Source organism: Eucyclogobius newberryi, unplaced genomic scaffold (assembly GCF_026437365.1).
Source record: "Eucyclogobius newberryi isolate DKJ021-1_F unplaced genomic scaffold, fEucNew1.0.hap1 SCAF_1, whole genome shotgun sequence".
In the NCBI taxonomy this organism is placed as follows: Eukaryota; Metazoa; Chordata; class Actinopteri; order Gobiiformes; family Gobiidae; genus Eucyclogobius; species Eucyclogobius newberryi.
Window position 1 is genome coordinate 13,594,591 of NW_027315723.1, and position 27,745 is coordinate 13,622,335.

Below are 27,745 nucleotides of genomic sequence, written 5' to 3' on the forward strand. Positions count from 1 at the left end.
GCGGAAGTGCGCATGCGCACTCCCCCGTGTGGACTGATACAACACACACGTGCGTTTGTTTATTAGCGCAACGGAGCGCATCGCATCTCTCGTCTCCCGTGGATTTCTGTCCACTTCTGCTTCAGCTCGAACTGTCTTTCTCCGTCTTCATTTTGCCCCGTACACTGAGGGAACTATATTATGATAGATCCATGCGCTTAGGCACGCGGAAACGTGGGGACGAACCGCACGCGGCTGCAGGTGAGCGATAGGTGCGTTTTATGATTGATACGTGGCAGGACAAATGATTTATCCACGCCATGAGGAAATATGATAAAAAATGTTGCTGAAAAAAATCGTCCATTCCACCTTTAATAGGTAATCTATAAAAGTCATAGTGGTGTTGATTTTTTTCAGCAAAAAATGTGTTATTAATTATGTTAATTATTTTATATTTTGCAATGTATTTTAATGCCATTGGCAATTTTACATTGGCAAGTATATAACACAATGCCATATGATTCCACTAAAACAGATCTTTTAAAGTTACATTTAGACCCACCCATATTTCTAATAATAATATTGTGTATGTTAATTAAGCTGAAAGTGTTTGGAGCTGTGGCCTTTTTGCTTGGTGTAGTCATGGTGAAACGTTGAATTTGCTTGAACAGTTGCCTGTTGGCTGTTGTGGTCTTGTCATGTTGCTCCTGTCCCATGTTTTATATCGTTGGGCAGTGATTTGATCCATGACTATAACTTTACCCCCTGCCCGCTCTCACCTGCTCCCCAAAACCCAGTCCAACACCAGGCTAAAGCTCATCAGGAGCCTGGCTGTTTGTGAAGAGTCCTACCCCTGTTCCATCCCTGAGCCAGCTGCAGCTCCTCAGGTAAACGTCCAACAAAACACACTACCACTGCTATTACTACTACTACTACTACTACTACTACTACTACTACTACTACTACTACTACTACTACTACTACTACTACTACTGCTACCGCTACCGCTACCGCTACCGCTACCGCTACCGCTACCGCTACCGCTACCGCTACCGCTGCTGCTGCTGCCGCTACCGCTACCGCTACCGCTACTGCCGCCGCCGCCGCCACTACTACCACCACCGCTACTGCCACCGCCACTACCACCACTACTGCCACCGCCACTACCACCACCACTACCGCCACTACTACCACCACTACTATAACTACTACCACCACCACTACTACTACCATCACTACTATAACTACTACCATCACTACTATAACTACTACCATCACTACTATAACTACTACCATCACTACTATAACTACTACCACTACTACTACCACCACTACCACCACCACTAGAACTACTAGAACTACTACCACTACTATGAACGATCAAGGTGCACTATGCTACTGTGTTATTGATTATCAATGTTGTTTTTTCAATTCAGTTTATTTTTGTAAAGTCCAAAATCACAAATGCAATTGCCTGGCAGGGCTTTAAAATGTCTTTTACCAACACAAAGTTAGAAAATAAACAAACAATGAAACAGTCCCAGAGCATGCCCTGTGTGTAGACCCCCCCCCCTTCTCGGCAAGGAATAACTTTAAATACAATTTCAAACCCAATCATAACCATAATAACTATTATAATCTAGCAACAAACTAAAGCTGATGTAATTGCAATATTATTAGTTTTAAATCGAGTTTTAATTTCACAGTTTTCACATCTAGGAATATCCGCATTTGAGAGAAGATTGAAATATGAGCAACTAAATTAATACAATCCAATGAATCCAGTACATTTCAGAACCAAATTGTAGACGTCCAAATTAAATTTGCTGCCATTTTTCTGCAATTATTTAAAATAATTTGTCTAGTTATATGCTAGTTTTGAAAGTTGTTTGTTTTCAATTTGTTTTAACCTTTGACGAGCTTGTAGGGCTTAAAGAGTCTCATGCATGACAACCATTGACTATCAACTTGCATTTAAGGTCCTTCAATCAAAATAAAATTGCACCCAAATCATTCCTTGATGTCCAATTTACTCGTTCGTTGGCCTGACAGCAGTGACGGGTCCACGCGCAGGTAGACCGGACTGCTGACTGCTTCATTCTTCATCTCTTCTCATTTCACCTGAGCGGGCAGCCCCTCCCTCTCTTGATTAGAGCCGCTCGTCTGACAGCTATGATTAAATACCACGGCGTCCCAATCGAAACATCCCCGCATCAAACCAAGGCGCTCCTGCTGAGCGCAAGTTTGCAAAATCAACTCCTGCCTCCACCCCAGCAGCCCCCCCTTCAATCCTAAATCTGTCTATTACATGGCTTTGTGTGCAGGCTATGTAGGTTCTTTAGTTCCCAAGTTCAGTCAATTTTGGCCAATCAGCAATAAAAAAAAGCTAATGAAGAGTTGTTTAAAGGTGCAATCCACACACACACACACACACACACACACACATACCAGAAAATCACATTGTGCCCTTTTAAATTGCAGTCTTAATTGCTAATGTAGTGGTAAAAATGTGTACTTTTCCCAAAACAACTCAGCTGCGCGTGCCAGAAACCAATGAAGGGACAGTATTCTCTACACTAGCATATGTTTACAATTTGCAGTAGTAATGAATATAATGCACTAGTCCTACTGTATATAGCCGTTTTCCAGCGGATCAATGTTGCTAAATAATTGTATGCATTATTGATCGTCTGGTGTTAAACTATTGTAGCCACAGCTTCTCTAAGGTAGAATCACTGAAGTGAAGTGGACAATGTGTGTTTACAGGCCCTCCGACTAACACCAATCACACACTACATTCTTGACTAGGCAAGGTGGGTGAAGTGTCTTGCCCAAGGACACAACGATGGTATTCTCAAGTAGAAAATATACTCAATACAAACTTAACAAAAATAAACTCCTTTTGGTTTAAAAAAAAAAAAAAAAAAGGTCTATTACACGCCTTTTGCGCCGCCCCGGGTACGTTTTTGTTCACATTGGCGCGCCCTGTTTCTGCCAATCGGTATCAAGCGGCAAAAAAACAGAAAGGGCGGCATATTCCCCCAACAGTCTCGCATGGTCGGCACTCACACGATGTCCGCTATTACCGCCATCAATCATGTCGTGGAAATTACAATCTCCACGCGTCAGCTGCAGAGAGCCGTGGAGCCATCTAATTGAATACTCCTGATATTTCCCCTCTGCTCGTGTTATTGGGCAGAGGCGAACCCAGAGGGGCTGAGGTAAAGCAATAAAGACTGGAGCTCAAAAATACATTAGTGAGAAGAGTACACGTTCTGTAATACCAGCCCTTCAAATATCTGCAGCTGTAAGCGGACATTTCATTTTTTATTGTTAATTGTATAAACAAAACTACTTCATGTACTCCACTGTACGCCATATAGTCAATAAATATCAACTATTTCTTGCTATATTACTCGCATTTATGCCTATAAACATTTATTTTTATATAGCTGAATAATAACAGAAATGTTGGTAAAATCTGGTTCAACGTATTAGACCACTTAATGCCACTGACACTATTATAACTATTGCCTGATTATACATTAACTATATATTAAACTTATGGATTGCACATTTGAGTATTGAGTATAATAAGACATAGATTAAGCCATAGATTCATTATTAAACCCTATAAATGCTCAAAATGCAGACATACTATCAATATTAAAACTTGTAAGATACACACTATTCTTGTTACTGAAAAGATGAGCAAATTTGACCTTTCTTGAATCATTTTAGAATAGCCTTTTATTATGTATCGGACAACATGTTAATGAATATTATTTTATGTTCAAAATCAAGTTATCTAAAAAAAATTGGTTTTGTTTTTTCATCATTGTGGTATCGAGTAGCAAACCTTTACTAAGTACTGAAATTGAGTTCCCAATTTTAGATCATGACAGCACTAATACGTAAATTTAACACATCTACAGTTCTATATAACAACATCAAAATCCCAAAAAGATTTACCACTAGTATAAGTGTAAAGTAGCTATACATATGATAAATATTTAACATGTTATACATATCGTATTTATTGAACAATAGGTTGATATAGTATTTATTGTGACATTTTGTTAATAGTCATTGCTTTTTTAGGACTAGTAATTATAATAATGGCTGGGTTTTAGCTAGCCACAGCTACCCTGGGGTTGATTGATGGATACGTGGATGCCAATTTGTGTCACCAACCTTTCCAACCACTTCGACAATGGAGGTATTGAAGGATGCATGCATCAGATGCACAACCCATTTTCCTTATCTTATTCTTTACCTCCTTAGATTCTTCCTTTTTTATTTTTGGTATATTTTAGTCCACCTTCCATTGCATTTAGCCAGTCTTAAAACCCTTTCCCATACGTTAGCTCAGCCCTGTACAAAAACAAAAACGTATAGACTATTCTTACATTGTACTCCAGTCACTTCTAATCAATGGCCCATCGTGGAGAGGGGCTTTCAATGCTCGACTTCAGCTGTTTTTGTTTCAGACTGACAGCACGTTCATTATGCATTCAAAAGACCGTCATTTTCACGCTGTTTTGCCTTTATCTCGAGGTAAATGCGTGTCACGAAACAAATGAGGCGGCATCGCAAAACACATGCACATCACCCCCAGCGGCTAGCACGTGACGACGAGGGTGGCATAAAAAAAAAGACTACTTTTAAACCCAAAAAAAGAAGGGGAAAATGAGAGAAAATCCTTTGACAAACACACACACTCGCTGCTGTCATCTCCTCCAGTGCATAAATTCTCACCCGGGCAATTAGTCAGTTGCGTTCCTAATTAGCATATTACATTTTGGCTTAGCTGCTAGCGGCTAAAGAATGTAGCATCTCATTATCGTGCCTTGCAGCTGTTACAAGGATCGCACTTAACAGCTTCTTGAGTTCATGAGAATTATTATTATGAGCAGTACGCTTAAGATCAGTTGCTGCTTTTAGTAATAGTAATGATCATCATTTGTGAACTGACTTTGAGTACTTTTACTTGAGTCTGCATTCACTGTCCTGATTTGTTGCTGGTTTCATCCCAGTTTAGTCCAAGGGCCTTAGTTCTAGTCCTGTTTTAGTCATGTTCTAGTTCAGGTTCATTCCTAGTTTGTCCCAATTTTCATGTGGTGCTTCCAAAAGTGTATGTTACACATTTTGAGTTAATAAAAATCAAATTTGGTACATACTAGTTTGTACTGTTATACTTGAGGGCATGTTCCTGATTAGCATATTCATTCTGATTGTGATTGCGGCTGTTACAAAGACTACATTAAATAGCCTCAATGACAGTTATTATTATGACTTGTGGTAGTGGTTGTGGTAAGATAAGATAAGATATTCCTTTATTGTCCCACATGGGGAAATTTCATTGGTGCAACGCAGGTAGATACAGAGGTAGATCCAGAAGAACAGATCACTTATGTAGTGGTGGTGGTAGTAGTAGTAGTAGTGATAGTGCTTGTCGTTTTGAATGAGCAGTACATTTTCTTGAGTTATAGCTACATTTTGGTTATGCAAAGTGAGTAGGAGTAAGAACAGCAGTACAACTTTCACGCTACACAAAGATAGTGAATGTCGTCCATCACGTTCCGGATTAGCATATTACATTTCTGCTTAGCGGCTAACGCACATAGCATATCATTATCATGCCTTGCAGCTGTTACAAGGATCGCACTCGATGACCTTTTTTGCTTTATGAACATCTCCTCTGTCTTTAACCCACCCCCTCCTGCTCATCATCTTGTATAATTTTATTTCCAAAACACACAGTATCTCAAATGTTTGCTTCCCTTCGAGTTGTGCTCTTAATCCACTTATGGTGCACTGGCAACCCTTTTCTCGCCTATTCAGCTTCCCGTATTCATTCTTTTGAAGAATCGCCTGAAAAGCAAATCAGATACTTCTTAGACTAAAGTGAGTGGGTATTAAGTGTGTGTGTGTGTGTGTGTGTGTGTGTGTGTGTGTGTATGTGTGTATGTGTATTGCGCTGTGGAGAAAAGGATTGTGAGTTCTACAAAAATGAGGCGGTTTTTAATAATACAGGTCCCAAAACGCAATGCCACTCTCCGCAGACAGTTTGTAATGTATTGATTTTGGAGATCTCGCAGTGGACAAACAAGAGCCGCCTCAAAAATCGAAATGGATTGTGCTGCCTGCGCTGTTTAATTTTGCTGGGGGATTCATGTATTATTCACACCGTTAATAAAAACAAGCTAATATGCCAGATTAATTGCCATAGCGATTTGGATTTTGCAATATAGCAGTCGATCCAGGAAGGATTGTGTGTAAATGTCTTGCATTCAAAGGTGGAAAGAATTTGTGTTTGAAATAAGAATACCATTAATGAAGGTATTACCAAAGTAGAAGTAAGAACTACCTCTAATACATTTACTATTAGTTTAATTGTTGATGTGTTGAGGTATTATTTGTGCCAGAAGCCCTAGTTAAATAAAGGTAGGACAACTTGCATAAAATCTTGACCAATTATTTAATATTGCAAATACTAGGACACAGATGATTTGGCCTTCACTGTTACATGAGTAAAGAGTTCACACATTGGGGTGAGCAATATGGCATAAAATGTTGGCTATTTTAAAAAAAGTTTTTACTACCATTGCATTGCATTTTTAACAAAAAAATAAATAATCCACACTAAACCGTGATTGGCTTAATCTTTCTGTCACTCACTTGGAGCATGACAGAGGCTGACCCATAGAAGGAGTGGGTGTGGAAAATTGAGCCGTTTTAAACAGAATGACCATTGAACCATCTCTCTAATTTGGAAGATTACGTTTTTTATTAATCCTAAAAATAAGCTTTTCAAAATGATCCTTAGCGGTTGCCATCATTAACCTTCAACCTTGTGCAAGACCTTTGAAATGTAGACACATTTTCTTTAATAGCCACAGTCTTTTCAATCCTTGGGAGGTCACCATGCTTTTTGCTCCTTCAATTTGCTGATGTTTAGCTAACCCCTAAACTTAGATTGGGGGGGACTTTTTGTAATTTCTTTTTTCTTTTTTTTAACAGGACGGATTCCCTTTGAAGACATTTGAAAAGGAAGAGAGAGGAACGCAGGACCAAGCTGAAAAAGAGGGCGACAAAATCGACAAACCAGAAAAGACAATTCGAAAAATGCTGTCCAGAGGTAAATACTTTCCGGTGGCTTTTTATGAATACGTCTTAATTACTTTTTAAAACAAAATTTCCCCTTTGAGAGTCTTATGAGGGCTGTGCCAGGAAACTTTTGTAATCACAGCTTTGCAGGAGTACCCAAGATGCACCTGGGGCCTCATCTAAAAACATTGAGGTTTTTCTTACGGCAAAATGTGAATTTATGTTCTAGTAACAGCAGATGTGTACCCTTTGCATGTAGGTGCAGTTATTTTGGTGGCAGTGGGGGAAATTCAATTAGAATTTGACGCAGTGCAGATGTTGAACAATAGTAAAGCAATTAATTTACCTATAATTTTTCTTTTAAAATTGCAGGGAACAGGGGTTCATCATCATGTGTTACTTACTATATATTGCTAATTGTTAATTATATCCTGTATAGTTATTGCATACATGTTGTATTTGGCTAATATTGTCCACTCTACTCACCTACCCAAGGGCATGATGCCACTCAAGTAAATTACCACCCTCTTATATTATATTATATTATACCCCCATCGTGTCATAACCTAAACATTTTTCGCTCTTGGCAATGTTCTTGTTCCACTTGTTTGTCCAAAAATCACTTCTTTTTTCCTCTCTTTTGAAACGCTATCTCATTATGGGCCGATAATTGGCGTGATTAAGTTAATTGCGACAAGCTCAAGGTGTGAAGCAATTATCTGGATTCCCACAGGCGAGAGGAGGTGTCACCAGCTCCGAGGAGGCACGCTCCAATTATGAAAACGAGACGCTAACACTAACGAAGGGGGGGTTCTATATGTTCATCCCTCCCCCTCGCTATTCCACGCCTCCTTTTTACAATAAAAACTCAAATTTGAGATTTTTTCAATAATGTTAATTGCATCTTTAGATAGTTCAACACAAGATTAATGAAAATCTCTTGGAGAGTGAATTTGTGATAATGTTATAACTGACACTAGAGGCTTTAAAATGATTTATCTCCATGGAGACGGGCACGTAACACCATCAGGACAAGATACAAGCCCAATCTGGGAAGAGGTGTCCCTGCTCTCAATAAAATACAATAAAAAGTGTAATTAAATAAGTACGACGTGAGTTTAACCCACACTGGTGAACATTCCAGGCAAAACAATAACATCTCCATGGAGACGTGCGGTAGAAGACCCTCCTCCTGGAAAGTTTACGATTGATGTGAAATGAAACACAGATTTTTAACAGGATTTTCAAATGATCACATTACATTTTATTTCAAGTTTAACAAAGTAGCCTATTTCTACCTGTTGTAATATTTTCCCTGGTACTTGGGTCATTACTTTATTACGCGACTGCTTTTCCTTCTAATTTCGTAAATGGCTCGGCTGGCAGTCCATCAGCGTTTTTGTTGTCTCATTCAAACACAAAACGCTGCAAAAAATGGTGTCCCATCAACAATGTCACCCCTCTTGTGAAGTCTTTTCCATTTTCCCGGTAAATACCCAGTGACAATTTGCATATCAATAGTCCAAACAAGCATTTTATTAAGTGTTTATCATTAATTTGGTGAGTTAACAGACTGGAACATTTCAGAAAATTACATTTAGAAGCTCAATTAGTCAATTTATGACAGTGGCGTCTAGTTGTCCTTATGCTTAGCGTTTTAATATAGGCTTATAATTACTTCTGCATTGGTCTATTAGCAAGATATGAAATAAATAAATAGATAAATGTTGGATTTTGATTTCGCTCCCACACATGGAGTAAGTAAGTAAAAACAATATATATTTTAGTATAATATAGTATAGTATATTTTTATATCACTGTTTTAGGGAAAACAGGATTTTACCCCTGTACGAGTAGACACGTGCGAACGATCATTTTGTTTTCACTATATGGATATTATAATTTTTTTCATGTTTTTTTTCCAGACTCCAGTCAAGACTACACAGACTCAACTGGAATCGATCTTCACGAGTTCCTGGTGAACACGCTCAAAGGCAATCCGAGGTTTGAAAGACACGGACAGACACAGAAAGGGAAACTACATTTAGAAGATGTATTTAACATATTGTGTGTTTGTATTTCAGGGATCGAATCATGCTACTCAAACTGGAGCAAGACATCTTGGACTTCATCAGCAATAATGAGTAAGAATAGACACAATACGCTCAATGCAATAGTAATCATTTTTCAATATAGTTTCCATCTTTACCTTCATTTGATAACTATTGAGCCCACAACATGATGTCTATAGTTCATCTATCATTTATTGAAATCGATATAGTTATTATCATGACAAGCCAAAGTAAGAATCATGAGTGTATTAAGAGTGCGATGCATTGTTTTATAAAATTGAAAAACAGTGAGAAATGGGAGACAGGCCGACACACTGTGCACAGATGGATCCTGACACGTCTTTGCTTCATGTCACACAATTAAGACAAACAGCTGCTGTCGGTTATTGATGAAGACTTACAACCCTGTCTGAATCCGTCAAATAAGATGATGCTCAAAAAGAATCATTTAATAAAAATACTGTTGTGACGGCCCAAACTGTAATAATGTTTATTTAGTTTGAACAAAACAAAATGTCTGGCATTCATCATGGACAATTCTACTGCAAAAGAAACATTGATTTCCTTTAAATCTTACAGCTAAGCCTGTATTTTAACTTGTAGGAGCCAGCAGAGGAAGTTCCCGCCCATGTCGTCCTATCACCGGATGCTGTTACATCGGGTGGCTGCGTATTTCGGCTTGGACCACAATGTAGACCCTAGCGGCAAGTCTGTGGTTATCAACAAGACCTCCAACACCAGAATGTGAGACTTTTAAAACACGAAACTATGTCTTTGTCGGGAAAAAGCTTGTTCACGTGCCTTTTGAATAATGTTTTCCGTTTCTGAAATGGAGCGTGTTGAAATTGCTAATAAGCAGCACTGCAATTCGCAACATGACGCTTTAATTTGTCTTCTTTTGTGTCTATACTAAGAAAGTGCAGAACATTGTGAAGAAAAAACAAGCCCTCCACATTGTCTTATTCTAATCATTAAACATTTTATCTGTTCAAACTTATAAGAAAGAGCCGTTTGAGTCACTATACGACACTTTGGGGTGAGAGCTGTTTAGGGCGCTTTTTTGGTTGAAAAAGCTTATCTAAAGCTCGTGGCCCAAAAAAATGTATGCATGTCAATATTAGCGACGTGCCAAAGGATTTCTGAGAGCTTGGAATGAGTTAGAAAGGTTTAAATACTTGAAAATTAGGCACCCCAGCTTTTAGTGCGCAATAACAGTAACTCACCAATAGTAAGAAAGCATGTTTTTCAGGGTATTTTTCACCAGTAAAAACATACATGATAGATCCATGTAATGCTATACTTTGGAACATTTCAAACAAAGCAGTAACATTTCCATGGAGACGAGCAGTTTCTGGACCCTCAACCTAAACGTTCCATTAAACTTTAAGCGTACTATACAATGAAACGCGCTGTGTATCAACCTGTAACCAGAACCCACCGCACCAAGCCTGAAGTACAGTGTAATTACATGTTTATACAGCTTATTACACACAGCGTTACATTGTGCTTGGTGAGCGTAGTAGAACATGAAGTGTAGCCATAAGTGCCTTTATCCTACAGCGTTGTCAGCATCTGCCTTCAAATTAAGCTGCCACTCTTTTGCTCTCAATGGTCGACAGCCCTGATCAGAAATTCTCGGAGCACATCAAGGATGACAGGGCGGACGATTTTCAGAAGCGCTACATTCTGAAACGAGACAACTCCAGCTTTGATCGAGAAGACATCACGGTAGGTTGTTTTTTATTTATTTAATTTTTTATTTTTTTTTCCCTTTCCGCCTTTGAGCTGTCACTTTTATCACCGAGTCGTTGGTAAGAGTTGCAGCACAATCTGGCGACACTGACTTAGCTGCTAAAGAAGTTTGTGTGCATTTGTGTATTGTTGAATGCAGTGTGTTCTTGCCACACTAGTTTGGATGCTGAAATGGGCAAATTGATGGAAGAGCCAGATTTATATAGCCACTTTATATCATGTAGGTGCTTTTTAGGTGACCTGATAACATTCTATATGCCTGTAGTGAGACGAGGGTCATGTAAAATGTCTATAGATTTTTTGTTGCACAATAAGCATGATCATTACCGGTAATATAAAGTTGGTTCATGTCCTTGTTTCAAGAGTGGAACATGAAGTTTTTTGTAGAATCTGAAAACGTCCATCAATTGTTTGCATGACTGGCAATAGAAAGAAGGTGAAAGGAAACAATAGGAATGCCATATAGTTGTTTTTAATTAAAGGTGCACTGTGCACTATTTTTATTTTGTTTGTTATTTTTTTTTGCTTTGCCTTGAATGTTCCACAGCATGGCATTAAACTTATCTATCTTGGAATTATTATAATTAGAGTAGTTTTTATTGGTAAAAAATGACCTCGCATTCTTATCGTGAGCAGCTTTGCTTCTCCACAGCATGTCTTGTCTCCATGGGCATAGATAAGTTTAATGCCATACTGTGGAACATTCCAGGCAAGCAGTAACATTTCCTTGGAAACAAGCAGGTGGCGAACCTTCCACCAGAGTAGTTACTTAGTGCACCTTTAATCCATTGTGTAAAACTTTAATTTATCCTATTTTTTTTTAATAATTTGGGCGTAATTGACAATATATATTACATAATGATTCCCTCTTCTCCAAGCTGTCATGTTTAATTATTGTTCTGTTTGGAGCACAGTACATTACAATATGGCGATGCCGTGTGTATGTTCGCCCGTAAAAGTGCATCTGTGTCGTTGAATGCGCCATGTCCGTGCCAGATTGGTTTGAAAGCTGACAAAAGCAGCAGAACAGTGCAGGAGTGCGAGATGGCGTACCAGAAAGCCCGAGAAAGGATATTTGCACACGATGTGCGAAAGCGAGGCGTGTGTGGGCGGATTGGTGGAGGAGGCTGTGGTGAAATCAGGGGCAGCCATTTTGTTCAAATCGCTGTCATTTGTTATTCATGTGCAAATCACTACATTTTGCTTCTACCAATTACAAATGCTGGATTTGTGATGAAATACTCAGATTTTTGGGGGAAAGAAATCAAGAGATGTTATTTTGAATGTGGCTTGAAGCCAACCTTAAGTGAAAATCGCATGTTAAAGATAATAGTCGAATAATAATCTATCATTTTCTAACTCACTGCAATTTTCTCTTTTACCTGCAGGGTGATAATTTTCTCCTAGACAGAAGGTAAGTTTCAAAAACATCTATTTTACTTATCACTTAATTATATCAAGATGTTGGTTATTCTCTGGGTTGTACTAGTTTTGGAAAGCATTTGCAGTAATGTTGGGATACTTAATACTTTACAATTTATTTAGCAATTTGTTCCAAGTTGAGGCTTTTGATTTATTACTTGAATAAAACTTGTTTTAACCAAGAATGAATCCTCAATACTTGAGGAATTAATATATTATATTTGTTCACTTAACAATTTAGTATTTTCGGTCATCAACTAGAGAAAGGGACGATTGCCCCTGCAACTGATTAGAAAACAATAAAAATGTAACTTTAACCACAAAGGGTCATAAAGGGAATTTCTTTTGACATTTCTTTGTTGGCCTGTTAAATGTTCTTTGTGAATTAATGGGTAGAGCATTTACCCCCTAACTTGGCAAAGTAGCGATTGCAGTTTGTGGGACCATCATAAAAGCAGATTAAACCATGAGGAGCAGAGCGTTACACAGTTTTAACACCACAACATGCATCAAAGCTGCGTCAAAACTAGTCACGTTTCCTCTTTGTTTAGCTAATCAGTCTATTGTTTTGTATGCAATGTTTTCTCAATTACATTACTTAGATTATTCATGTAACACCTTGTCTTTAGTAATGTCTCTTTCTTTTTAGTTTGATCTTGTATTTCGTCATCCGAGAAAAAAAGTCTTTGTAGCCCGTCACCTTATGTCTGTTGGGTATTTCCGTGTTGTCGTATTAGGGGCAATTAGAGTCATGTCTGAATGTTCAGAGTCTTACTCTGTCAGATCGGCTCCTGTAACATTGAAACTTTCTTCTTCCTTCAGCGCTCAGGTGGAAGACGTGTGCATGAGCAGCCAGCAGAGACGTCAGATGTTCAGGTAGGTTTAATCCCTGCCATTTAAATGGATTGTTTGACTTCAAGTAGTAACAGTACTACTACTACTACGTACTTGTTTTTAATTTAAATAACAATAGTTTCAGAAATGTTCACTTATTGAAGCTGGGCTACTATAACTACCCTGTATCATAACAATATCAGTAACAAATACACAACAGTATTTTTATATAAAAGTACTTACATTTTTGCCTATTTGATCCTCTTCTGACTCTGAATGTTGCAAATTATTTCGGTCACTACCTTTTATTTCTACTTGATTATTTTGAACTAGAATGTTTAGATTAGTATTATTAAGATATCAAATAACTCAATGTCTATAGTAGGACCATAGTTTCCTCTTTATTTATTTCAAGTTAGTTTGGCTGTGAAAAAGACGATAAAACATCCACTCAAAATTGGAACTAAACTGAGACTAAACCTGGAACATGACTTGGTTTGGTCAACATGTAGTCCTGGTTCAGTCCAAGTCTACATCAGGATTAAACCGGGATCAAACCAGGACGTGTGAATGTAGTCCCAGTCTCTTCTAAATCAGACCAACACTGGCCAGAAGAAAGCTTTCCCGTAAATAGGATTTTCCTCCTCCTCGTGTGGGCCCAAAGCTCTGCCAATTAAAGCATAAATGTTCTTCTTTTTGCGTTTTTGTCTTGTACGTGTCATCTTTTATTGACGGGGCGTCAAGCTGTACATAAAAGAGATGCCGAGGGCGAATAACTAAATGGAATACAGGGTTATTGATTTCACCACTTCATGAGCTTAAATTTGCTGACTTTGTTCCTACAAGATAACTACATCACGTTTTTGATAAATTTTCTTTCTGAAATTTGAAGATAGACTGTTTAGTAAGCAGCTTTTTGTTTGTCACAAATACACGCTAGAAACAATCTAAAAATCATTTTACTGTTTCTCCTCAGGCTGGGTGTGGGTCGGTCGGGAGCTAGCCGGCAGAGCAGCTCAGAGACGGACACGCTCGCTCGGCCCTCAGACCCTCGGCCCTGGAGCAGCACCGACAGTTCGGACAGCTCCCATCGCCTCGCCCCCCGTCCCCCCATCACCAAGGCTCGCAGCTTCAGCGGCGTCTGCCCCGGCCTGGTGAGGGGGGACAGCACCGCCAGCAGCAAGAGCACCGGCCGCTTGTCCAAAACCGGTACGACCACACGGCAAAAGTCTACAGGAGGCAGACATGGTCCACTTACAGCACACGTCACATACAAATTGGGACTAGGACCAAACTGAGTCTACATAAGGACCACAGTCATTTGAGCTGAAATAAAAAAGTGTGACTGAACCCTTAGAATCGTCATACGGAAGACAAAACCAGGAAGCATATATATTTACAGTTTATTATATTCTCTCTCGTTGAAAGGTGAGCTTCACTACATGTCAATTTTACTATACTGTAAGAAGTACTTGCCTTACAGTGGGAAAAGTGTTTAATCTTGAATCCATGGCAATATTGCACAGAGGATGCAGAGATGGACAGAGAAATGCATATATTTACATTTATTTAGTCCAAACAGTTTATACCTTGACGTTAGATAAACAGATTGTAGATTTTCTTTAAGTGCAAAAAGTGACACATAATTTAAATATCCCCCTGTACAAAGGATATCCTCATTATTCACATGCCGTTTTTGTAAGTAAACATGCCCTCTGCCGCAGTACGGGGCGGAGATGGCACTAATTGGCTGGTTATTATGTAGAAATCTAGTATCTTCGCTCACAGCCTCCATGAGACTTGAAACCGTCCCCTCTGGCTTTCTCACTTCTAATCAGAACAAATGTTTACTGTCGCGCCACAGTCCAAGAACCGCTTTGCCACCGGACACCTGTCAAAGCTAATTGTGGTGCGATAGCATGGAGATACAAGGGCTTATTTAAAAAGAGCGCCTGCAGGCAGAGCTAGGTTTGCACACTTGGATAGATGCTGATTTACATATCATTGTTTTTTATTTTTTATTATTATCATTATTATTATAGGCATATGTGTGGTGATGTAAGATACTATTATACTTTTATACTATTACTATTACTACTATGCTGTACTGTAAGGCAATTATAATATAATCAGCATTAATCCGGATTTAGATGTGATTTAAGACCTGTTTTAATTTTAGTCCATGCTTGTTTTGACCTGATTTACTTTTGTTTAGGTCTGGAACATTCTTTTTTGGTTTACCATTGGTTTACATGATACATATTTAACGGGTTATTTATTTTGAAACAAATAATGATCCTTCCCCAACTGATAGAACAATATCAGATGGAGTGATGGTTCTCAAAATGTGGGGCAGTTTGTGATTTACGTTTTGTCTTTAGCCCCTGGTTTAGTACTAATTTGAACTTTATTAGCTGACCAGTCAAAGTATCCACTTTTATCCATTTTAGACCTTTTTCATTCAAATTCAGGCTGTCACCATTAATAGTAATATTTCATTTTTATATTGTTGTTTATTCATCTTGTTATTAAATGGTTACAGAGGTTTAATCGAATCCTTGAGAAAATTATGTTATTTTTAATTACATTTGGTAATTATTTAAAAAGAAAAAAAAAACGGGAGACATAACTTAAGCACAGCCACTTGAGATGATATATTATTAGCAGGAGGCACAACAGTGAAATTGCGTGTCTTTTGAAAACACTTCTAATTATGACTATCAAGTCCTTCCACCCACATGTTATAAATGACAACTTAATGCACAAAGCCCGGCAGGCATTCTGGGAAATGGAGGAAGCCAAAGTTGCTGATTCAAGTCAAATATTTTAATAACTTCACAATGTGTGCAGAGTAAGTTTGGGGATATGGCTGGAGTGGTTATCCTTCTTTAGTGGTGGTTTAATCCTGGTCCTTGAATCCGGGTTTAGTCCTGGTTTAGATCTTTTTTATCCCAGTTTAAATGTGAGTTATACATTGGTTTAGCTCTGATTTGGATCAAGGTTTAGTCTTGACTTTAACCTGGTTTAGTTAGTTAGATTGTTTTGGAATCTGAAAAAGTTCTTCACGATACCATTCCTGTGTCAACCGACGGTAAGAAGAGCACACTTTTTACAAGAAAAACTGCTACTTTCAACCTAAACCGCAGTGACTCTGTGTCGTTTCCAAAACTGTCTAAAAACCAGAAAGACCAGGCTGTTTCTTGGAACAAACTTGGAGCAAAGCCTAAACGATACAAAGATAACGTGAAGTCACCTAAAATACAGCTCACCAACAGATTTTTACCACTTTCAGAGATGGAATTAAATGAAAAAAGGAAAGATGATGTGGCCAAAATACAGCGAGGAGGATCTGTGCCAGGCGCCAAGGTCACGAAGATTGTTTTAGTTGGGGACGGCGCGATAAGTCACGTGACGCATGAAAAGATAAACACACATTCTTTTCCAAGCGCCACTGTTTCTGAGATAACGTCACTCCTTCCAAATATTATGGCTAAGCATGGAGGAGCTAAACAGCTGATTGTGCACGTGGGTGCAGTGGACATGCGGCGGGAACAGACTGAAGTTTTGAAAAAAGACTTCTTGAAGTTATTCGACGTGCTTGATAAAATGGAAATCAAAACTTTCATAAGTGGACCTCTTCCAAACATCGACAGGAGGATAAACAAGTTTAGCCGGCTTCTTCAGCTGAACACATGGCTGTCCAAAGAGTGCTCCCCGAGAGGACTACACTACATTGAGAACTTCTATCTATTCTGGAAACGAGAGGACCTGTTTAAGAGAAATGGCCCCCACCTATGCAGAGGTGGAGTAAGGGTGCTGACAGAAAACCTGCTCCACGCTCTGAGGCATTGGACTGGGCCTGGACAGGGTCCTGAGCAGATAGTTAGAGAAGAGAGGAATGAGAGAAGAATTCCTGCTCCATCAGCCAGAGACCGAGCCAATGTTTCAACATCAAAAGCACCACAACCTCAGGCTCCACCAAAGGTTTCATCAGCAGCTGCTCCACCACCACCAGCAAAGGATTCAGCTCCAGCTGCTCCACATTCACCTCCACCGCCTCCAGCAAAGGAACAATCTTCAAAGCCCTTGGACCCATCTGTGACAAGCCCAACAACATCCCTGTCATCGCCCCTGCCTTCACACCAGCCCTGGGTTCCCCCTGCAACATCTACTCCCACTAAAGATTCATCTTTCTCCTTCTCATCTCCACTCTCACCCATGGGCCTTCCCAGCCATTTTGAAAGTCAGATCAAATCAGGCATTAAGATGGCTCCACTCACGCCCAATATAGCAAGGGCTATGCCGACTACACCAACAAAAGCCCCACCACCCATCCCCCCTCGCCTCTCACCTGGTCCCAAACTCTCCTTGGCTACAAAAGCCCCAACACCCATCCAACCTCGCCTTTTACCTGGTATCTCCCATAGCTAGGATGCACTGGGTCTCAGCGTTGCCGGGACTTATTGTCACATTAAAAATCAAACCAACCCGGGGCCCTATGTAAAAAGAGCCCCCCCTAGTGCTATTTCTGTAGTCACATCATCACACAGATGGAAAAACAAAATGCGAGTCAGGCCCAATCTGAGAAATGTGATTCATATTCCCTGTGAAAAGATAAAGCCCAGTCCCACTGAAACTAGTCTGAAACTTGCTGTGCTAAATGTCAGATCCTTATGTAACAAATCTCTCTTAATTAATAATTTTATTTCTTCTTATAATCTTGATTTTATGTTTTTAACTGAAACATGGCTTGACAAAAACACAGGAAATGTAGTTCTGATAGAATCTACTCCACCCAACTTTAAGTTTGAATCTGAAACACGAGAAAACAAAAAAGGGGGTGGAGTCTGTGCTGTCTTTAGAGATGAAATAATTACCCGCAGGTTGTCTTTTGGGGTGTTTTTATCATTTGATTATGTATCCTTTAAAATGGAGCTAAAACGGTCTCCATCCATTCTCTTCATTGTTTTATACAAGCCTCCCCAGCACTGCCAAAGTTTTATTGATGATTTTACTGAGATGCTTTCAGTCATATGCACAGACTTTGATGGTTTGGTCATTACAGGTGATTTCAACGTGCATGTTGATAATGTTTGTGACAGAAACGCTAAAGAGCTTGATGCTGTCCTTGAAACCTTCAGTCTTACTCAGCATGTGAGAGGCCCCACCCACAGCAAAGGACACACTCTAGATCTCATAATTACAAAGGGAGTAAATATTTCAAATGTTAATGTGATCGATGTTGCTCTGTCTGATCATTTCTGTGTCTTCTTTGACCTGTCTGTTTCTCCCCAACCTCCGGTTGGTCCTGCAGTTGTTCAGAGGAGACACATAAGTGATGGCACAGGTGCACTGTTTATGGAAATGATAAACTTTGAAAATGTCTCATGTTCTAATGTAAATGATTTGTTGAACTCTGTTACATCTAGTGTTTTGAATGTTCTGGACACCATCGCCCCTATAAAGGCTAAAATGGTTAAAAATAAGCAGAAGGCGCCGTGGAGAAATGATGATTCGGTCAGGGCACAGAAAAGGGAGTGCCGCAGGGCCAAACGGAAATGGCGCAAGTCAAAGCTCCAGGTTCAAAAAGAGATTTACAAAGAAAAGCTGAACATGTACAACCTAATCTTATGTAGAACTAGGGAAAGATATTTTTCTGAAATAATTGGAAGCTGCAGTAACAACTTGCGTGTCCTGTTTGCCACAGTAAACAGATTAACAAACCCTCCAGCTCAGCTGCCGTTAGAACTCATTTCCACATCCAAGTGTAATGAGTTTGCATTATTCTTTAATGACAAAGTTCAGGGCATTAAAAATGCTATAAATCCCACAATGCAAAAAATTACCCTAAAACCACCAAGACACTTAGAGCTAACTCACTTTGCACCAGTAACTGACAAAACTGTCCATGAGATCATCACCAGTCTGAGTTCATCTACATGCTGCCTTGATGTGTTACCCACCAGATTTCTAAAGTCTGTGCTGAACAGTTTGTTAGCACCATTCACTCACATAGTTAACATGTCTCTTCAATCTGGAACATTCCCAATGTCTTTGAAAACTGCGGTCATAAAGCCTCTCCTAAAGAAGAGCAGTCTTGATGCCGCAGTACTGAGTCATTACCGGCCCATCTCTAATCTGCCATTTTTGGGCAAAGTCCTTGAAAAGGTTGTTTACCAACAGCTCACAGATTTCCTCTTAACAAACAACTCATTTGATGTTTTTCAGTCAGGTTTTAGACCTCATCACAGCACTGAGACTGCTCTTGTCAAGGTGACAAATGACATCCGCCTGAACACTGACACGGGCAAAGCCTCAGTCTTAATTCTGTTAGATCTGAGTGCTGCTTTTGACACTGTCGATCATGGGATCCTCTTACAGAGACTAGAGGACTGGGTGGGCATCACTGGCACTGCCCTAAACTGGTTAAGGTCCTATCTGGAAGACAGGAAGTACTTTGTTGAAATTGGTAGCTGTGTCTCAGACCACATGACCCTGACCTGTGGAGTGCCCCAAGGGTCAGTCCTGGGTCCCCTTCTGTTCAACCTCTACATGCTGCCGTTAGGTCAGTTGATACGCAGTGAAAATGTGTCCTATCACAATTATGCAGACGACACTCAGATCTATGTTTCACTATCGGCAGGTGACTATGGACCAGTAGATTCACTCTGTCACTGCATCCAACAGATCAGTTTGTGGATGCAAAACAACTTTCTCCAGCTGAACTCAGACAAGACTGAAATAATCGTTTTTGGCCCACAGAAACAAAGAGAAAGTGTTAGCGGTCACCTCCAGAGTCTCGCTCTAAAACCTACAAACCAAATTAGAAATCTGGGGGTAATAATGGACTCAGACTTGAACTTTAATAGCCACGTCAAATCAATAACATCAGCAGCTTTTTACCATCTAAAAAACATTGCCAAAATCAAAAATATAGTTTCAAAACCAGATTTAGAGAGACTTATCCATGCGTTTGTCTCCAGTAGATTAGACTACTGTAACGGCCTGCTCACTGGCCTCTCCAAACGAGTTGTAAAACAGCTGCAGTACATCCAGAACGCTGCTGCTCGGGTCCTGACTAGAACCAGGAAGTATGATCACATTAGTCCTGTTCTCAGGTCTCTGCACTGGCTCCCTGTGGCTCAGAGAATAGACTTTAAAGCAGCTCTGCTTGTGTACAAGTCTCTCCATGGCCTAGCACCAAAGTACATCTTGGATATGTTAGTGCCATATGAACCATCTCGGACTCTGAGGACCTCAGGGACCGGCCTCCTGCTGGTGCCCAGAGTCAGGACAAAACATGGGGAATCTGCGTTTCAGTTTTATGCAGCTAAAATCTGGAACAGTCTTCCTGAAGATGTGAGACAGGCTTCAACTCTGACAATGTTCAAATCTAAGCTAAAAACAGTTTTGTTTAGCTGCGCATATGACTGAAAGGATTTTTTCTTTGCACTCTTCTCTTTTGTTTGTGATTTTATTAGTTTAGAAAATCAGTTGGATTGATCATTTTTAATTTAGTTAATTTTATTGTATTTCTGTTTCTGTAATTTCTTTGTGATTTGAATGCATTTTTCCTGCTGTGAAGCACTTTGAATTGCCTTGTGTATGAAATGTGCTCTACAAATAAACTTGCCTTGCCTTGCCTTGTAACTCAGTGATTTTGTCCAGAATTACTCTTCGTAATTTTTTTCCTGGTTTAGTCCTTGTTTAGAAATGTCTAAATAATGTGCATTTGCCCACAAACACTTCAAAAGTGCGACTAAACCCGGAAATGAAAACTAGATCAGGACCAAACCAGGACTAGCACAGAACTTTCAGGACTAAACTAGGATCAAACAAAGACCAATCAATCAAGTTGCGTTTACATTGTCCTAGTCTTTGTTTAGCTCTTGTTCATTCATCGATACCTCTCCATTTTGTGTGTTTTTTTAGGTTCGGAGTCTTGCAGTAGTGTCGGCTCTTCGTCCAGCTCTTTGTCCCGTCCCCAGCTGCCCCCACCCCCGTGCTCTCGGCCCGTTATCTCCAGTACACCTACTGGCCACCCCAGCAATGACACAAGGGGAGCGGGACACCATGAAATTGTCAAAAATGTCCCTTCTCAGCCACCACCACCACCAGTTAATGATACTCCAAACTACTACATCCTACCACTGGAAGCCTCAGGGATTCCTCCTGGCAGCATCCTGGTCAACCCACACACAGGTGAACACTTAGAGATACCAGAAAAGCGACATAGTGCACCTTTACACGTTCAAAAGTCACATTTTAGTCATGATTTTCTTGATATTTTCCCTATTTCTCATCATTCTGAAACCCATGGATATTTAGTCTTGCTTTAGTTTTACACGTCTCATGAGATAATTGACTGGCTTTAATTAATAGTTGTCAGTCCAAAGTTTTCTAATCAAAACAAATCCAGCAGATGGTAAAACGTGTAAATATTCAGTACCAGCTCTGAACTTCAAATACTGCCAGGTGGTGCTTGATGATTTACCTGATATTTCTCGTCCAGTTTTCTTCATGTATTTATGCATCTTCATTGACAGGAAAGCCGTTCATTCATCCCGATGGCAGCTTTGTCTTTTACAACACTCCTAACATTGGCAGGAGCACTCAGCAGAAGACCCCCCAACAATCAATCCAAAGCGTGGGCCAAACACAACCAACCACTCACCTGCCCTCTCAGGTGAGTGTGTGGAACCTGTAATGCATTGATTGGTTTAGCTGGGAAGATGCGGCTTATTCGATTATAATATTATGGCATTTTTGTAGAATTATCCAAAAGGAAATTCTACAAATACTTAACTGCATCTTATTTATTTTATGAACTTTTTCTTTTTCTTGAATTTGTTATTGCGTATCCCACTACATCACAAAATCAGAGTATTAACTATTGCAATTTTATCATGATTATTTTCTCTGCGCCATCTCAGTTTAACACTACTGACATTGCAATGTAAAGACATCATTTAGTCATTGGTGTTTTGTGTGGTTGTAATATATCAAAGGTTTAGACATTTTAGAATAACTGGTTCAGACCTGGATCAAAACTGGTTTACACCTTGTTTAGACCTGACTAAGACCTGGTTTGGACCTGGTTTATCTGAAATCTCTTTCCAGTCTGTTATCTGTTTATTGACTATCCCTAACCCCAACACAAATTTACCCATAAAGCTTAAAACTCTCTTTATGTTCACTTTTATCAGTGTCTTTCTGTCCTAACTTCCTTTCCTTGTCGTCTCCTGTCTCCTTTGTCCATCCTTAGCCAATCTGTCCTATCCAGTCTTCTGATCCTCTCCAAACTTCAGCGATGTCCTACCCTCTCCACTCTCCTCTCGCTCCTTCTCAGTACCTGCCCGTGTGTCCTAATCAACAATACACTGTGGTACAGACTTTATTTTCCCCCCATTTGTCTAAGTTTTGTGTCTGGTTTAACTGCGAAGTCTTGTCAATGTCTAAATCAATTACTAGCAAATTTGTGTAATTCCCTATAATACAATCAATGTAAGGCCACATGCTACCAGTGTCTAGTGTGACAACTTGCTAATAATTGGTTTTAGAGGAGTGAAAAACTAGGACCGTCTCCGTAGAGCTGAATCCTAGTAGTTGTTTCAAGAGCAGAGAAATTGTCACTAGGCGCTGTCACTTGAGTTCATCTTTATTCCGAAAGCTATTTTTTTCCTATTTGAAAGCTAACATCAATTCACTACTAAAGCAATTTGTATTCCAAAAGGTAGCAGTAGTTGTAGTTGTCTTTATTCATCTGTCTTTTAGTTTAAATTCAGTGCTTGCGGCAGTGTGTGGGGTTAGGCTCTCAACCCTATTATTCTATATTAACTATGTAATGAGCTTTTAATCGATGTGAAGGTGTGTTTGAATCCAGTGGGGCCGTTTTCCCCTCATATATAGATCATGCATCGCGTTGACCTCATTTCTGACCTGGTTTTGCTAAAAGACTCGCCGCCATGGCTAATTATGCCTGCGGAATTTTTCATTAATATTTCATTCTAGCACCAGATGTTAGTGTTTGAATAAACCATGTTCAAAAACTGCTATTTTAATCCACGATTCATGTCTAAAGTGACCCCGAATTGGCACCCGATGCTAACAAGTCGCCTTTGAGTATTCAGTTACTCAGTCTCTCGGGTTGGACCTGGTTAAGAAGCAGTTGTTTACACCTTCAAGTGAAAGTCAATGCAACAAATGCCTTTTGATTTAGCACTTAGTTTGAGACGGACCATCGCACCGCCCCCTAGTGGTTTGGCTGTATTGATTTTGGGTTCTGTGAGCACACTGACAAATGAAAATACTTTGTGACCTATGGGCTGGACTGATCATTGCCCTTGTACTGGTTCTTGTCTATAATGACACAAGCCGTTTAATCCTTGATAAACCCTAATCTTTACATACTGCATTCTCACAAACGGTGGACAAGGTTAATTTAAAGTTGCTGTTTTAGCGAGCTTAAGATAGATAGACCTTCTTGCGTTTGTACAGTATTCTGCAAGAACCACCATGGACAACACAGCTGCACTATATTAGGATATTTGACGATTGAAAACCAAGGACTACAGCCTTGACCATATTGTGTTCTTTATTCTAGTTTAAATGCTGTAGATTTCGTTCAGAAATTGAAAAATAGCTGCATTCTAAGAAAACATTATCATTACCAGCCTGATGTAAAAAGCACAGGTCCTTGGAAAAAGATGTAAGACATTAAAAGTTGCTAGTACAGATACCCCAAAAATCAACCTAAGTACCGGCACAGTAATAGAGTACAAATATTTGTTACTTGCCACCTATTTAAATGAGGCTTACTTATTTACCAACACGACTGTATCTATTTTAGAAACCATTTTAATTTGAATGGCAAACAGCAAGTTCTCTTTTTAGACTTTATACTTCTGTCGTTCTAATTTATTAAATATTTGACAAAAAATACTCTTCACTTAACCCTAAATGTTTCTCTTCCTTTTCTTTAGCCTGAAGCCCTCAACGCCCAGTTCAATCAGATGAGCCTCTCTCAGCCTGGGCAGGGCGACTCCAATCCTCCTGCCCAGGACACTCGCTACTACCCCACTGTGTACCACCACCATGCACCGCCCCATATGCTCCTGCAGGGGGCGCCTCCTCAGCAGATGACCAGTTATGTGATAACGGGGCCCTCCGCCGGACACGGGGGCATGATGGGTACTCAGCATGTGCCCCTCCACACGTCAGGGCACAACCAGGCGTACTCGAACAACCCCACCCCAGCACCAGGGGCCTTTTCTGGGGCAATGCTCAACCAGCAGCTGCTCCAACAACACACATATATTCAACAACCAATGCAGCAGGTACATTTATCATTTTATGTCCATTTTTGTCAATATTGCACAGTATTGAGAGGTTAAATGGCAAGAAAGACGAGTAGTGATCATGTGTTGTCAAAAGTTAAATACTTGGTTTTGAGAGACATTCTGATTGGATTTGAAACACTTCATTAGTTAGTCATTATCTACAACAATTGTAATCACGGTTGAAATGTGATTAATTACACAGGCCTAAGTCAATGTATTTTGATGTCCGTTTGCAGGTCTCTGCGTGTTATTGCTCTTCGGTGCACCACCCACACTGTGCGACCCAACAACAACAACAACAACAACAACAACACCAACAACAACAACACCACCACCACCAACAACAACAACAAGCGCACCCTCAGCCGCAGCACTACCGCCCCCCTGTTAACCCCTACAACCACCACCAACCCCAGAATATGCCCCAGCATCAAGGTACGGCAACAACACTGACGCTTGTGTAATTTACTGTTGAAATATTCATCATATTATTAATTATTAATACTGTTGACTAGCAAGCCAAATATGTTAGATATTTGCATACTCATTTCAAAAAGGGTACAAAATAAGGTCATGTTTTGATAAAAGTATTAAATCAACATGGAATTCAGGAAACAAGTAAGTGACAATATGTTAAGATTCAGATCCCGACATAGTGGACAAATTTGATTCTTTGCTCATTTTTTTCCTCCATTGTGACAAATTATGCCCAAATTTGGTATGATTCTGTTTGATATATTTTATGCAATTTTTGTATATTTTTTTCTATAACTCTTCTATAACAAATATGTCTGGAAAAAAATATGATAAGATTGTAGCTGAAGTGCTCAATCAGTTGTTCTTTACCACACATCGACAGCGTAAATGTTACCTCAAAGCATGTAATCTGTCTTGTATTGTTTTAGTGGGAAAAAAATACATAACATCATTGTATATGGCATCAAAAACACACTATTCTTCTTCTTCTGTCATTATGGAAATCACATTTTGAAAGCCAAGGTCCAAAGTCTTTTAAGTGAAGTCTTTCTCGATGATCAGACTGGATTTTTGCCTTGTCCTTGTTCTTGTAACGTCACACGGATCTGAAGAGGCTGTTGACACCACATTTTGCTTTTGCGCGCTCAGATGGTATTGTTTCATGTGTTGCTTCTTTACAAAGAAAGCCACAAGTCTGAAGCGAAAGGATGAATACAGCCTTGGCAGAAAATTACATCTCAGAAAATATATGGCGTTCAGTGTCGCTTTATAGGTTGCAGAAAAGCATTTGATTTTAGTCTTCAACATCCTGTATTGTGTATTTTCACCACCTTTGCCTTGGTATGTATATATGAAAGAAAAAGCAATGTATTCCAGCATCATGAGAATACAAAGCACCGGTGTTTTTAGCCGAGCGCTCAAAATGTGAAAATAAAGTAAAAATAGTATCAATATATGTGCCCTTTGAACTTGAAAATGACGTATACATTTTAAAAATACAGAAGATATCACCTAATGACAACATAGAGTAGAGCCAGTTCTGTCTTTATAACAAGAATATTTGTGATACAGTCTGTTTATGCTCTAGATAACCAGTAACTATTGTCAAAATAGTCAGCAATCATTTTAGTAGCTGACAAGTCTATTATTCCAGTTAATCCCTGCAACCCTTATATTTAGCATAATATATGAGGAGTTATACAAACCAACCAATCATTGCAGTGGTATCATAGTCCCTAGTCATGGTCCCTTCTTTCTCTCTTTCCTTTTGTTTGTTTTTACGACTTTCCGCACATCTCTGCGGGAGCCATCGACTTGATTATTCTTGTTTTGTTTTTTCACCTTCACCACTGGAGTTCTTTTAGCTTCCGCTCCCGCTCCCGCACACCCCCCACTCATCAGCCAGCCCCATTGAGAATCACACACACACACACACACACACACACAATTTTAGAAGGACCATTTTGTCTGGTGTCGTCTGCAAATGTTACCTTCCCTGCTGGGGACTCAGACAGCAGACAAATGAAGCTGCCCTACAAAGCCAAAGGACAGCAATTATTTCTACAGAAAAAGTGAAAAAATCTTCATCTACCGCTCCTCCTTTCTACTTGTGAATTAATTTTAAATATGCATACAAAGGTGAGGATGGTGTTGGCTTTCTTGCATAATGAATATAGTTCTAATAAATAGTCTTGGATCTAAGCTGTTAGAAGTTTGCCACATTTTGTTCATTCAGAAGTTTTAAAGCCAGTTTCCTAAGTTTGGATAAGCTTTGGAAGGGCATCTGATCAAAAATCTACCTACATAAATGTCTTCATAATTGGACAAATACCGGTACTCAATTTCTATCATAGAATAATATGGTTGAAGGACCTTTGACTTCTTAAATATTTGCATTTATCTGGTCATGCTCATTTCATGTGTGAGCATAATTAATTAATTAATTAATTAATTATATGCATATCTTTAAATAAAGTGAAGTGAAACTTTTTCTACTGAATAATATCCAAGAAAATGTTTTTCTTTCTCAGACGGGACTTAACCAATTACAAAAAAGGACTTTGTCTATAAACTAACCAAAGAACTTCTATTGGATTGCCCCAATATTACCCCAAAAAGTGCAATAAATGTGCATGTCAACATTTGCTAGTTCAGTACTAAATGCTTGCACAATTTAATAATTAGTTAACTTTTTTAAATCCAATATTATCAATAGTCTTATCCCCACTAGGAAAACCATCACTTAATATGAGCGCAGTGACAAAAATGTGCATTGATCTAATTACAATATGACAAGCCAAAGATATGATCGATCACAGGCCTCACAAAGAAGGTGACTTTAATTATCCAGGAATTGTTCGAAAGACAAAAGTGTGAATTTTTTTTGTTTTTTCAACCGGGTTTTCGTTCTCCTTGTCATTGCATGTCCATGGTTTTCAGAATGATGATAAATTATTATGACTATTTCAAAAAATAAAATATTGAAAATCAAAAGTCCTCAGTAGGTAACCTAACAAAGAGCTAGTCCCCCAAGAACAGGGGCAGTATGGGTAGGTTTGTACATTTTTTGTCAGTGAAAACATGTATTGTTATGAAATGGCAAACTAACATTGACATATTGGGTACCCTCTTTCTTAATTTTGACTTCTAGCTAGGCTCTTAAGGATGGGAGCATATTTTGGACATTGAGGTGCGGGACCCGGGGCCGGGACGCTGTCTGAGAGGCCTCTAAGAATCTCACAGTGAACCGGTCTCTTTTCC

At 39.4% G+C, this 27,745-nt stretch overlaps 1 protein-coding gene across 8 annotated transcripts in view; it reads left to right on the forward strand.

Moving 5' to 3' along the window:
- LOC140381374 (R3H domain-containing protein 1-like) overlaps positions 1-27,745 on the forward strand; it is a 61,352-nt gene that overhangs the window by 12,082 nt on the left and 21,525 nt on the right. For 5 of the 8 annotated variants that reach the window (XR_011931264.1, XR_011931278.1, XM_072465460.1 and 2 more), the window contains exons 4-17: positions 777-866; positions 7,003-7,120; positions 9,015-9,093; positions 9,174-9,233; positions 9,765-9,905; positions 10,781-10,889; positions 12,302-12,327; positions 13,158-13,211; positions 14,146-14,378; positions 21,102-21,371; positions 21,716-21,855; positions 22,435-22,554; positions 24,152-24,505; positions 24,745-24,943. Coding sequence is in view for 6 of the 8 variants with exons in the window: in XM_072465460.1 (XP_072321561.1) it covers positions 777-866; positions 7,003-7,120; positions 9,015-9,093; positions 9,174-9,233; positions 9,765-9,905; positions 10,781-10,889; positions 12,302-12,327; positions 13,158-13,211; positions 14,146-14,378; positions 21,102-21,371; positions 21,716-21,855; positions 22,435-22,554; positions 24,152-24,505; positions 24,745-24,943 (1,993 nt within the window). In the remaining 2 variants the exon portion in view is untranslated. The remainder of the gene's footprint in view (positions 1-776; positions 867-7,002; positions 7,121-9,014; positions 9,094-9,173; positions 9,234-9,764; positions 9,906-10,780; positions 10,890-12,301; positions 12,328-13,157; positions 13,212-14,145; positions 14,379-21,101; positions 21,372-21,715; positions 21,856-22,434; positions 22,555-24,151; positions 24,506-24,744; positions 24,944-27,745) is intronic. The other 3 variants (XM_072465660.1, XM_072465733.1, XM_072465815.1) reach the window with 2 other exon arrangements.